This window comes from Sturnus vulgaris, chromosome 5 (assembly GCF_052056855.1).
Source record: "Sturnus vulgaris isolate bStuVul1 chromosome 5, bStuVul1.hap1, whole genome shotgun sequence".
NCBI lineage: Eukaryota > Metazoa > Chordata > Aves > Passeriformes > Sturnidae > Sturnus > Sturnus vulgaris.
The window spans coordinates 42643217-42656001 of NC_142247.1; the positions used below are offsets into that span (position 1 = coordinate 42643217).

Genomic DNA, 12785 nt, shown 5'->3' on the forward strand with positions numbered 1-12785 from the left:
GAGACTTGACAATAGAGGAAAAAGGAAACTAAAAATTAGCATTGATCTTATGGAATATTTCTGATCTCTTGAGTGAAGAATCAAGAATGATTCTTCTTGAATGAAGGAAAGATTTGTGATGTTTGACTGTAAAACTTTTGTTTCTAAAATGAAATTTAAAATGCTAGCAGCAAATGTAACTTAGCTTTACATGTTGATTTAAAAATATAATCAACAAAGCTGATAGGCAAGCAATAGATTTGTCTTTAAAAATACATGGAAGTTATGTCGACCTAGTTTGAGTAAAACTACTCCACAATAGAACAGTAAGAAGAGAATTTTAAACAACAGCAACTATTCTATATGTTTCTTTCCAATATATCCAATTTAAGAGCTTTTTTTCTCACAGGGAAAAAAATAGTAGGAAAAAATGGGAAGGGAAAATGAATTATACCTTTTTGTCCTGAAAATTTGTTTCTTTTTCTAAGCTCTTTCATTTTTAGCATGCAAAATTTTGTGTTGTATATCTCAGATCAACTTATTTAAAATTAACAGTTTTTCAATGAGATGATATTAAAACCTTTGTATACCACTAGGAGAGCTTGCCAGAGAAACCCTTGAGAAAATTTGTAATTCCAGATTAATTGCAGGGTTTGCTTTGAATGCAGTAAATAATATATAAACCACACATTGAATGATGAGAATTAAACAAAATACAGAATTCGTTCAGTAAGCTCATTCCTTCAGCACATTAAATGAGACAGAAGTTCTATAGGGATAAAAAGTCACATAAAAGACCACCAGAATGTGTTGATACTGGGATGCCAAGTGAAGGTTGCAAAACAAGCTGTACTGATGACACTCCATTATTTTAGTTGCAGCTTCATTTTTAAAATGCCTTTTTAAGGGGATGTTGATATTAAAAGGCTCCACTTGTGTTTAGCTTTCATTAGAAGGTACCTTGTGAAGGATTCATTACCCATTCTGTGAAATAGCTTAAAGGTCTTTAGGTGAAAATCGTTGCTGAGTTCAAAATAGTTTGTAGTTATGACTAATGGACTCAAGTCCTTTCTTACTACTTTTTATATATGTGCATGGATCACAGGCATCATTAGTAATTGTGCTGTATTCAGGAGTTTTGCAGAGTTTTTCCTTATTTTTATCATGTTTTATTGCTTGGATATGGGATGTATTTTGCTTTTGATCAGGCTTTTTTGCTGTCCCTTGGGTCATGTTGGTATATTGGTAGTATAATCTGTGATAGTTGCTAACTCACTACCTTGTGTGACTGCTGTCCACAATGCTAACAGAGAGCAGCAGGAAGAAAATGTAAATCAATATGCAAATGAAATGTTAGAAATTGAAGTTATTATTTGTTTCTTTGTAGTGAAAGTCTAAAGTTACTCAGTAACAGAGCTGTAAAGATCTAAATGTGTGCACCATTTGAAAGTTTTTTCTTATAATATTCTTACACAGACTTGGAAGTAATTTTATTTTATCTCTTTAGAGTGTGACTTTGTTTTCAAACAGTGGGGAAGAAAATGATGCTAGGTCTTAATCTGTACATAATATTCAAAAGCTTAATTTTTTTACTGTCATCATCCTTACAAATGTCTTGCTGACCAGAGCCTTCCAGGAAAAAAAAAGAAGAGAAACAATATTCTGACACAGACACAGTTTTGAAATGCAAAGTTCAGCATTCAGTATCCATTATTCAGAAAAAGAAGTAAAATTGATTTGGGTTTATATATTTTTAGGTAATTTCAAAGATAATTTTATTTGAGTGTTAAGTGTCTTGTTATATTGCAGGGGAGAAAGGGGAACGTCATTTTCCTTTCTGAAACATTTATTTTTTCATTGTATACAAGCTGTGCAGCATCATGAGGCATTCTGAGCATGTGATGCTATTCCCTGTGCTGGTGATACTGCAATGCCTTGAGTTTGCATGAGTTTTTGTCTCTTCTTAAATAACAAGAAAGCATTTGAAAATAATGTTAACCTTTGCACCACTAGTGCCCTTGAGAAATTTCTTTTCAGTCGTAAGTCTCTATTTGAATTTCAGCATAAAGTTTATTATTTGAATATTAGGAAGTTCTGCATACAGTGTAAAAGTTGTATGTCCCTCGTGTTACTGTGTCTTACTGATGCTTGTTCAGAGTATTAAAAATTGAACACCTGTAGTGGATTAAGGTGTAAAACAAAAAGTGTTTCAACAAGCAGTAGACTGCATGTCAAGTCTAGGAATAAGCCTTGTTTAAAATTCTTTTAACTTTTTCTACAGAGCACACCTGCAACATCGATACCAACAGTTCAAGTACAGGGCCAGCAGATGAATTTGCAGCCACCTTCATACACTGCAGCAAGTCAACAGGCAGAGCAAATGAAAAAACCTGGACAGAACTTCATGTGTCTGTGGCAATCTTGTAAAAAGTAAATGACTCCTTTATTTACCTTTTACTGATATGTAACAGATGCTTGTATATAGAAGGTGATTCTGTAAGTTCCATACATTCTCTTTCCTTAAGTTACCTTATATTTTGTCAGTGGGGAAAAGAAAAAATGAAAAGTGTTGAGGAAATTGAATGAGATGGGGGACGGCAAGACTGCTATAACTGCTCTCAGTTATACTTCAGAGCATAAAATGAGTGTTATGTGAATTTCTTGTAGTATATTGATTCTTCAGTAATAAAAATTAGTTGTGTAGTTTAAGTTTAAAAGAATTCCGGGCTCTGAAGCTTGTTCTCTGTGTTGCAAATATATGAGTAGTTCCTGTACTGCAGTTGCAAATCATGTCTTGACATTTTCTTGTGTTTCCAGTTTTGCAAGAGCAGGGTTTTGCACTTCAGTGTCCTGGTCACAGTCTTATTTAGCTTATGAATAATTTTGGGAATGATACCATTTGTGTGCCAGAGTATGCTGTTGTCACGAAGGGAAGTAAAAAGAAGCTGGGCCTTAAGACTAGACAACCAAATAGGCTAGACTTAAGATTAGACAGGCAATTTTTTTTTTAAATTTGCTGCTGTTGTTCCTAGAGAGGAGCGAACTAGCAAACATTTAGATGTAGGCTTATAAAAACTTGATACAACTCTTATAAAAAGTACGTGTATCTTGACACGTAAGTTATTTTAAAATAACTTAGGTTCGTGAATATGCTTAGTTTCTGGGTAAGGGCAGAGATTGGTGAAAAAAAGGTAGTTGTTAATAGCCACTTTGAAAACTGTAGGCAAATTATGAGAAAAATTGCATAACATATAGGATGGTACGAAGAAGAATGAGAGGCCTCATTGCTGTAGGATGACAAAGGAGCATAAAGCTGATTTGACAGAAAGCTGGTGGGAAATTCAAAAAATTGGGATGAAAAGATGGAGAAGTTTATCTGCTTGGAACTGATAGTGAAGATAAGTCATTTGAACTGAATTATAGAAGTAGTTAGTATGAAACCCTGAAGGTGTAATTTCTGTTTCTTTCATTCTTTGCAAACATAATTTTAAGATCATTCAGTCAGTGCAAGACATAGAGATCTGTCGCTTTTTAAATCATTGCACTGTTTTCACTTTAAAAGCGACTTTTCTTTCTTTAATAGGTGGCACTTCTTTATGTAAGATTTATATGTAAGGCTTTACTTACTCTGTAGTTTCCTCCCTTACTATTAATAAATAGAACCGTAGAACCCTAGTCTGCTGGCTGCACAGTAGATGCATTAACTCATGCCTAGGTACAGGTGGGTTGCATTGAGGTTGAAATGAAAAGCTGGGGCAGTGTCACTGCAGAAGCCTTGCCAGCTTATAATATGTGGAAGAGTTTGCTGAACTACAGTTTTAAAGTATAAGTCACCAACTTCATTCCATGTCTAAGGTTACGTAGGATGAACTGTGTTGGGGCAGGAGGAGGAGCAGTACTATTAAATTACCTTACATTATCTATCAGTCTTTTTGTAGTCTGTCTTAAAATACTACTCCAGGAAGTTTACCTGAGACTGACGTTAAGGGCTGCAAGGTCATTGATCTTTATATTTTACTCAACATCTAGTGTATTATTTCTCTTGCTTTTGTTTATCTGGCTGTTACTTCCTGTATTGCTTTTCGTTCATGGTTAAATTTCATTCTTTTCAAAAGCTTTCTGAGATGTTTGCATTTATGGATTTTAGTTCACATGACATACAACTCTTGTTTTTATGGTTTCACCTTTGAAATAGTTATTTCAGTCCCAGCCTAAAACCAGTTTAGATAAACATAATACTCGATGTTCTCTGTGGTGAAAAGAGAACCAAGATGTTGTTAGCATTTTCCTGAAATATATGTTGTTTATTCATAGTTCTTGAACAGCCTGATTAAAAGCAGGTGTATCAAATCTCCTATAGGCTTCCTGGTTCTGTTAGAAGTAAAGAAAAATCTGGAATTGCCACCTGTTCTTTTTTTTATTTATAGCTCTCAATCTTAGCTTTTTTTATTGAATAGTTTGAGTGGGAAACAAGAAGATTCTTTTGAGTGGGTCATTAGTCTGTGTGAACTTCACTTCTTGGTTTCGTTCTCGATTGCTTAGCGGTTTTTTTACTTAGAATTAAGCAGGCAGTTAGACTACTGGGTTTTTTTGTGATATCTGTAGCTAACTGGAAGGATAGGACAGGAAAAATTAATTTTCACCTGTTTCTCTATGCGTGTTCATTAGTTTATTTCTCAAAAAAAACTAGCATTTTGTTTTCCTTCAAAGATGCAATGCCGAAGTCAGTGAAGGCCTTAAACATTTTGTTGTGAAGCAGGTTAAATATGAATAAATAAAATACTATGTTCTTTTCTTACTGACTAATTTGGCTTCTCCAGTCAGCAGCATTCCAGTGGTGTGTGTTGGTGTTCTTGTTTGGTGTGGGTTTTTTAGAATTAAATTAGGAAACGTTAGAGCAAGATATGAAATGCTGCAGATTTAGTAGTGTCTAAAGACTACAATGAGATGAGGCTCAACTATGCAAATAGTTGAAATGATGGGCCTCTGGCAGATTTGTTCACATTTAATATCTGAAGTGAAAGTAAAATTCTAAAAGGTGTCAGTCAGCACATTACTTTGCATTAAGGATGTAACAGAAAGTAGGTGTTTTCCTTTGAACTTCAGCTGTCTGTAAGTACTGCTAATTGTATGCAGCTTAATTTAAAAGCTGCTGTTTTGTTTCACAGGTGGGCAGATGTCTGCTCTTGAATTGCTTTGTATTTAAAAAGTTGAAAATGCTATTGAATCTCCAGTGCCTGTCAAGTCAGCTGTTACTGTTCTGTTCAGCAGTTGAACAGAACTATGAATGAATTAAGTGTGGAAAAAAGAGTCTAGGCTGAACTGACCATATTGTCAGTACATAAGCTTTTATTACTAAAGTTAGGTGGTTCTTTAAGGAAAAGTAGTTTTTTCTCTGCAAAATGGTAGTATGTTTGAATCTTTTTAGATCAGTGATTGAAGTGTATAACACTGAATATATTAAACATAAATACATTAAACAGTGAATGAGCCATAGCTGAAATAGCTTTATTTTTCTGAAGCTTTGCCGTGTTGAATGAAACGTTTTGCACTGTATTTTTGTATTTCAGTTAGGCCATGAAATTTGTTTTACCTGGGCCAGAAATTATTCCTAAAATGGTTAGTGCCAGGCTTGATTCCCCTTTTTTGTGGAAAAACATCTTTCTGTCCTCTGAATCACCCACTGTTGAGCCAGTGTAGATATAAAACATTTTACTTTCATTTCCTGCTATGGGTTTGTCTGGACCAACAGCAAGAGTATTTCTCCTTCTCACCTTCTCCTCAGTAAGAGGTAATTGGTACGTAAAAGATGAATGCTTTTAAAGAGTGTGGTATTTATTGCCAATGCAGAATGTAATTGCTGTATTACAGGTGGTTGCTGCAGTAGCATTCAGTTTATAACTAAGACTTGTCTGTGGGTAAAATTAGCTCTTTGATGCCTTTATAGTGTTCAGGTATCAATGTCTGTACACTTACACATAGACATCAGTTGCAAGTATGTGTGCATAATGGACACTGCTGAAATGAGTAGTGGGATGTGGAAGGAGGCAGCTGGATCAAAGCACTCACTGATCTGCTATTCATAAGCTGAGAGTGTGTGAGGGCAGCTGGTGGCAATGACTTTCCAAATGGCAGCAGCTAGGTTTCTAGACCTCTTTGGTCCAAGCATTAAGTGGGTGTTGATGAGCTGGGTTAGTTGTATTGAAGCAAATTTTGAGCAGCTAAATCTCTCGACCATTTTTTCTCTGTTGGAGTAAGGGGTTTAATGTCTAATTTGTAGCAGCTGAGATACATAAGGTGTATATATAGGCTAAAAAAACCCCAGTGCTTTGAGTCATTCACTATTTTCATGTCATGTTTTTTGAAATACAGCAGTTCTCTTTTACCAGCTTATATATATTACAGTAGCACATCATTTGTCTACATGAGATTGCAGGTAGCCTAGGTTGAAGCAGTCATGCATTGGTGGAGCTTGCAGTCTTGTGAAATACAGGTCAGGTAAGGAGTAAAGTCAGGCTCTTGAACTTTAAGAAGGGAGACTTCGAGTTGTTAAGGGAGATTGTCTGTGGGATCCTTGGGAACAAAAGAGTGGAACAGACCTGGCAAAACTGGAACTAAACCTGGCAAGGTACGCAAGGAATAACAAGAAGGGCTTGTACAGGTACATTAATCAGAAAAGGAGGGTCAAAGGAGGTATACCCTTGCTGGTGAACGGGTAACAGCAAACAGAGCCAGCACGGCTTCACCAAGGGAGAATCCTGTCTGACTAACCTAGTGGCTTTCTATGTTGGAGTAACTACATCAAAAGATAAGGGGAGGGCTACAGATGTTATTTATCTGGACTTCTGTAAAGCGTTTGACGTGGTCCCCCACAACATCCTTCTTTCTAAATCAAAGGGAGATGGGTTTGATACATGGACTGTTACATGGATTAGGAATTGGCTGGACAGTCGCATCCAGAGGGGGGTGGTCAATGGCTGAGAGTCTGAGGGACACGTGGCGTCTGTCGTGGGTCTGCACTGGGACCAGTGTTACTTAATACCTTCATTGATGACAGGAATGAAGGGATCAAGCAGGTTTGCAGGTGACACTGAGCTGAGTGATGCAGCTGACACATCTGAAGCACAGGATGCCATCCAGAAGGGACCTGGACAGGCTTGAGCAGTGGGCCCATGGGAATCTAGCTGGTTTAACAAGGCCAAGTTCAAGGTGCTGCACCTGGATGGGGGCAAAGCCTGGTATCAACACAGGCTAGGGATGAACAGATCATAGCAGCCCTGCTGAGAAGGACTCAGGGGTGCTGCTGGAGGAGAGGCTGGACATGACCCAGCCATGTGTGCTTGCAGCACAGAAAGCTGGTCAAGGGAGGTGATTCTGCCCATCGGCTCTGCTCCAGTGACGCCCCATCTGCAGTGCTGCATTCAGCTCTGGGGTGTCCAGTACAGGAGGGACATGGACCTGCTGGAATGAATTCAGAGGAGGGCCACCAAATTGATCAGGTTTAAATAAGGTCTGACTGCCAGTGAAGGAGGAAAATGGGAAAAGAAATATGAGAGATTCTATTCTATAAATATATACTTTTATAAATATATTTAGATATTTTATAAACCTCATCTGGTTTAACTGTTCATAGTTTATTGCTGTATTTTGCTTGTATTACAGAGAATGGGTCTATTGGAATTAACATGCATTATTTCTTTGGTGAAGTGTAAGTAGAAAATAGAACCATGATATTTCAATCAGATTGGGAAAAATCATACTGACATTTATTAGTAGCTCACTGGTAATATCTGTAGATGTTTTTCCCTTCAAAACTTTGCAACTTTTCATTTATAAATGCATGTCTCAATTCAGGAAAAAAAAAAGGGTTGACCACTATAAGTTGATGTTTGTTATATCTGTACCTCACCATTAACTGTAATTCCCCTCCCCTCTTTTTGTAGGTGGTTTCAGACACCATCACAGGTTTTCTATCATGCGGCAACTGAACATGGAGGAAAAGATGTCTACCCAGGGCAGTGCTTATGGGAGGGATGTGAACCTTTCCAGCGGCAGAGGTTTTCCTTCATTACCCATTTACAGGTGCAGATCTTCTTTCACATATTACTTCAAAAAACAGTAGGAATTTAATGCTACATTTTCACACACCATTCTTACTGTCTTTCTCTTTTCCCCAAACAGGATAAGCACTGTTCCAGAGATGCTTTGCTTGCAGGATTAAAGCAAGATGAACATGGACAAGCAGGAAATCAGAAGCCTTCCAATAAGTAAGAGACTTGAGCCTCACTAAGAGTAGAAAAAATAAGAGAATTAGAAATTATTGACAGAATCTGTTTATAGCTTGGCTTATCAGGTGAAACTCTGCATATGGAAGAATCTGTAATCAAATTTGAGGTCTGTTTCAGTAAGACAAAAAGGACAAATGGGGAATAGATTCTGATGTAGTTGCAGTTATATTTTTTTAAAAACCGGGTAAGTCTTTAAAGTTTATGGGTCAAAACTCTATGATGAACATAGTTCGCAACATGTTCTCCTATTTTTTTGCCCGACTGGACAGCATTTTATAACTTCCCTTATAACAGGGAAGTGCTTGTAATATAAATGGGAAGTTATTTATTGTGTACAGTTCATGTGTCACACAGCTGAGATGGATTGTCTTGTAACTTGCTGTATTCCTTCCAGTTTTGTGGTCTAAATTTGGGCTGATTTGATCCAGGGACTGCTGTAATAAACTTTCCTTTAAAAAAGCAAGCAAGATAAAAGATAGATTTTTTTTTTTGTTGTTGTTGTTGCTGTCTGAAATCAGGTTTGACTCTTCTCTTTCCCAGAATGATTTAGACCATCTGGAATTAATATTGGAGAGTGCATCCTCATTGGTATGAGGTTTTTGGGCTGGCTATATTAATAGTGGAGTTGTTCAAGGTTCAGTTACTTGTGTAAGTATGTTGAGACCTGGTCTCTGTTAGTAACTGACTGGAACCACTTCAGATGTGATTATATGGTCCCAGGCAGATTTTTGCAGTTCTGTTCTGTGGCTTGTAAAACTTCTACCAAGCTGCTGGAGGCATCAGAGAAAGGTTATGAAGACTGAGAAATTTAGTTTGAGAGTCCTTTTATTTTTCTAATATAAAAGACCATCTAAACACAGACTTAAAATTGCTTTATGGGGCCTTATTTCATTAAACTGAGCAACACTCATATCTTGGAAAACCACGAAAAGAATTATGGTAATGTAGCCTGAAATACTTGGTAAGTGGGAAGTGTAGGGCTGACACCATCTACTAGCATGATGTGTTCTTAACTGTGCTTTTTTATAATGTTCCATCACACAGATAACACATTCCAGTAGCTATGTGTCCTCACAAGCTTCTTTTAAATTGGCACAGGTGCTTATAGGAGAAAAAACATTTATACATTCTGCCTTAGTCCTAAAAATAGGCAGGATTCCCTAATTAGGTCAGATTCAGAAAGCAGGAATTTACACGCATAACCAGTTCTTGCTAAAATACTGAGACTGCAGTATCACAAGATACTAAAGATGTGATTTCAGAACACAAATTGAAATGAGAACATTGCTCAAAATAGGATGTTTTATGTCTTCAGAAGATGTGCAGATGTGGTGCATAGGGACATGGTTTAATGGGGGAACAAAAGGAAGAGATGAGATGTTTCTGATCAAGCATTCACAGCAGTTAATACACTTCCCTGTCTTGTGAAAACTTAAAGGTTCCCTTTCCATTACTTTTATCCTCCTCCTTTAACAAGCAGGAAGATTTTAGTGTAGTGTGTCCCCACATTACCTCACAGCACTGCCCCAGAGTTCTGTTTGCACAGCTGAAAGGAGCATCTGCCAGCTACACGAGAGAGACAAGACTTGGTAATTTGCTTTCCTGAATCAGTGACTTGTCAGACGAAACCCTAAGCTCACTCCAGCAGCTCACTTCAAGCTGTCTTACAGGTTCATTTTTGAAAGCTGTCTTACAAGGTCTTGGCTTAATTTACTATTTTCTGAGTCCTAGAAGTGTATCAGATATATCAGCTCACAACTGATAGTCCTTATCATTAAGCTCTTGTATGGAGCTCTGAAGCAGCTTAAAAAAGCCTAATACTGAGACAAAGCATGTTTAAGTCATCAACTTTTAGGCGTTTATTGGGTCAACTTTCTTCACTTAATCCCTCACTATTTAGTAAAAATTACACCTACCTCAGAGACTTCAGGTGGTGAGTGTTACCAGTGCTAGAAGTAAAACAGAACACAATGTAGCAGATGAGGGCCCATTCCCTAATCATCCTTTCTGTCTATCATAACACCATATGCACTTTAAAAAATCTGTAATGGCTTTTCTAGAGCCAGTTAGGCAATGTAAAGCTGCATTACAGAATTGGTTTTATCCATTAATTCTGTATTTCTTTAAGTTTTATTATTTTAACTCTTCCCATTCTGGTTTTCAGAGGTAGCTGAACATTACATTCTGGAAGGTCAGATAGCACTAGCAATTTAACTATATGTTGACTGTAGCTTAATGCATTGGAATCCTTTTGGATTCATGGTAATTTTTTTTCCTTATTGCCACTGAAGCAAAGGTGAATATTCTTAATGCTCTGTGGGAGTGGGGCAGGAGATTACTTTAAATCACAACATTAATTGTAGGGTTTGAAGTAAGCTGATAATACAATTAAAGAAATCAAAGAAGTCTAGATTTTTTGCGTGAGAGATACTTGTCCAGAGACACGTCAGTTCACTTGATGTTTCAATAACTTTTTATCAATCTCTTTTTTCTTCAATCTTGAAAAGAGAAGATAATTTTTTAATATCTTCCAAATTTATTGCAGTTGTCCCTTTTTCAATATTTCTAGAATCAAGGCAATAGTAATTCAGCTTTCTAAAATACGGTATGATAACTGTTGAGGAGAGACATTTAGAACTGCCTCCACTGATGAATCCTTGTGCTTCTCAGTACGAGGAAAACAAAAATGTTACAGAAATTAAAAATGAAGACAGTAATTCTTTTACTGTGGTACTTGGTCTTCTATAAACACATTATTGCCACTAGTTTCTTAATTCAGCCCCTGCCATTCTCCTTTTACTTTGTAAAGCCTTTTATTTTTTTCATATATTATATATTGTATTTTATATTTTTTTTATATTGTATATATAATTTCTATTCGGGGAGGATGATGGAGTGATTATGAGCTAAGATGTTAAGTTGGAGTCTGTCTGTTACTACAGTAATCCAGTTTTTAGCTGGGCTTCTTTGCTGTTTGAACTTCAGATTACTAATAAAGTCTCTATAAAGAGATTCTTAGAATATTCGCTTTCAGTATATGATACTTAAATAAAACTCTTACTGGCTTTCATTCAAAAAATTAGAACATTTACATTTGATTTATGCTACGTTTACAAGTAAGCACTACTTACGCCTCTTAACCAGGTTCTACTAAGGTATTAAAAGACTTCATAATAATGTTTTTCAAAATATTCAAGTGTGGTGATATTTTTCACCACTAATACTAATTGTTTTTTAGGAAGACATTATGAGTCTAAATCATTAAGTGAAGTTGCATATATATATACATTCTGAACTCTGATGGCATGGGTAATTTCCAAGTTTTTACATGAAATACAGCTATTAATTCAGTGTTAATACTGAAAGAGAAATAGCTTCTGCTATGTTTGTTATACCCTGCTTAATTTATTAATCTCAGTCTAAAACCTGCAGTAACAGATAATTGGTTTTACAAATGTTTGATATGATTTAATAATTACATATTTTATGTCTTAGAACATAACTTACATTATTTTACATTGCTCCTCATTAATCACAGTTAATATATATTTTATATTGCCTTAGTGTCTAATGGTCCCAATGAGCTGTGTCAAGTTTTGAGTAGTTACACTTTAAGGACCTTCTCTGGCCAAATCTCAGATAGCATTTGCATAGCTGGTATCACAGTTCCTGTCCGATAAAACATCGCTTTAAATTGGTACACTTCGGGAAATGGCTGTGTTATTAGTACAATATATTACTTTTCCATCATAAATGTCAGGGCTGAGGAGTAGTACTTCTTCAAGAGAAGTGTTTTTTCACATAAAATAAAGCATGACTTTTCAGAAGACTTTACAATGAGGCTTATCTCTGTGGAAGCAATCATGTATCAGCACCAAGTGTTAGTGGATCCCTGTGTCTCTGTTCAGATACTTTAAAAATTGTAAAATAAGTTTTCCGAGTTGTTAGTGGTCTAGAAAGGAGCACAAAACTTACTTTTATTAATTCTTTCTTTACTAATATAGGCAGCCAGCTGCAGGGGCTACTGCCTCTACTCCCAGAGCACAGAAGGCCATTGTGAATCATCCGAGTGCTGCCCTAATGGCATTAAGGAGAGGATCAAGAAACCTTGTCTTCAGAGATTTCACAGTTAGTATTGTTTGAATCAAGTATTAGATACTAATCACTTCCTGCTACTAACGGCAGAACTTTGACTTTTTTTGTCTTCACTTTCATAGGATGAAAAAGAGGGACCAATAACTAAACACATCCGATTAACAGCTGCCTTAATATTAAAAAATATTGGTAAATATTCAGAATGTGGTCGCAGGTAAGCACTGTGTAATTTTTCTGTTATCAGTGAGCACTGTTGTTTCTGTTCTTTCCAATACCAAGCAATACGTAGGTTTTACTTATCTTTAAAAACCCCAGAAAGTATATTGACAGTACAATTTCTCTATCACTTCTGCCCTGCATCCTTCCCCACACAAATGCTCTGTGTCATCTTACCTTAAGACAGCATTTGTGATCCATATGATT

General features: G+C 36.4%; 1 protein-coding gene across 2 annotated transcripts in view; it reads left to right on the forward strand.

Annotated features, from left to right (window-relative positions):
- Nucleotides 1-12785, forward strand: part of ARID2 (AT-rich interaction domain 2) — a 92967-nt gene that overhangs the window by 77186 nt on the left and 2996 nt on the right. For both annotated transcript variants that reach the window (XM_014871122.2, XM_088165573.1), the window contains 5 exons: nt 2261-2409; nt 7923-8061; nt 8161-8246; nt 12272-12395; nt 12485-12576. In XM_014871122.2, the coding sequence (XP_014726608.1) occupies nt 2261-2409; nt 7923-8061; nt 8161-8246; nt 12272-12395; nt 12485-12576 (590 nt within the window). The remainder of the gene's footprint in view (nt 1-2260; nt 2410-7922; nt 8062-8160; nt 8247-12271; nt 12396-12484; nt 12577-12785) is intronic.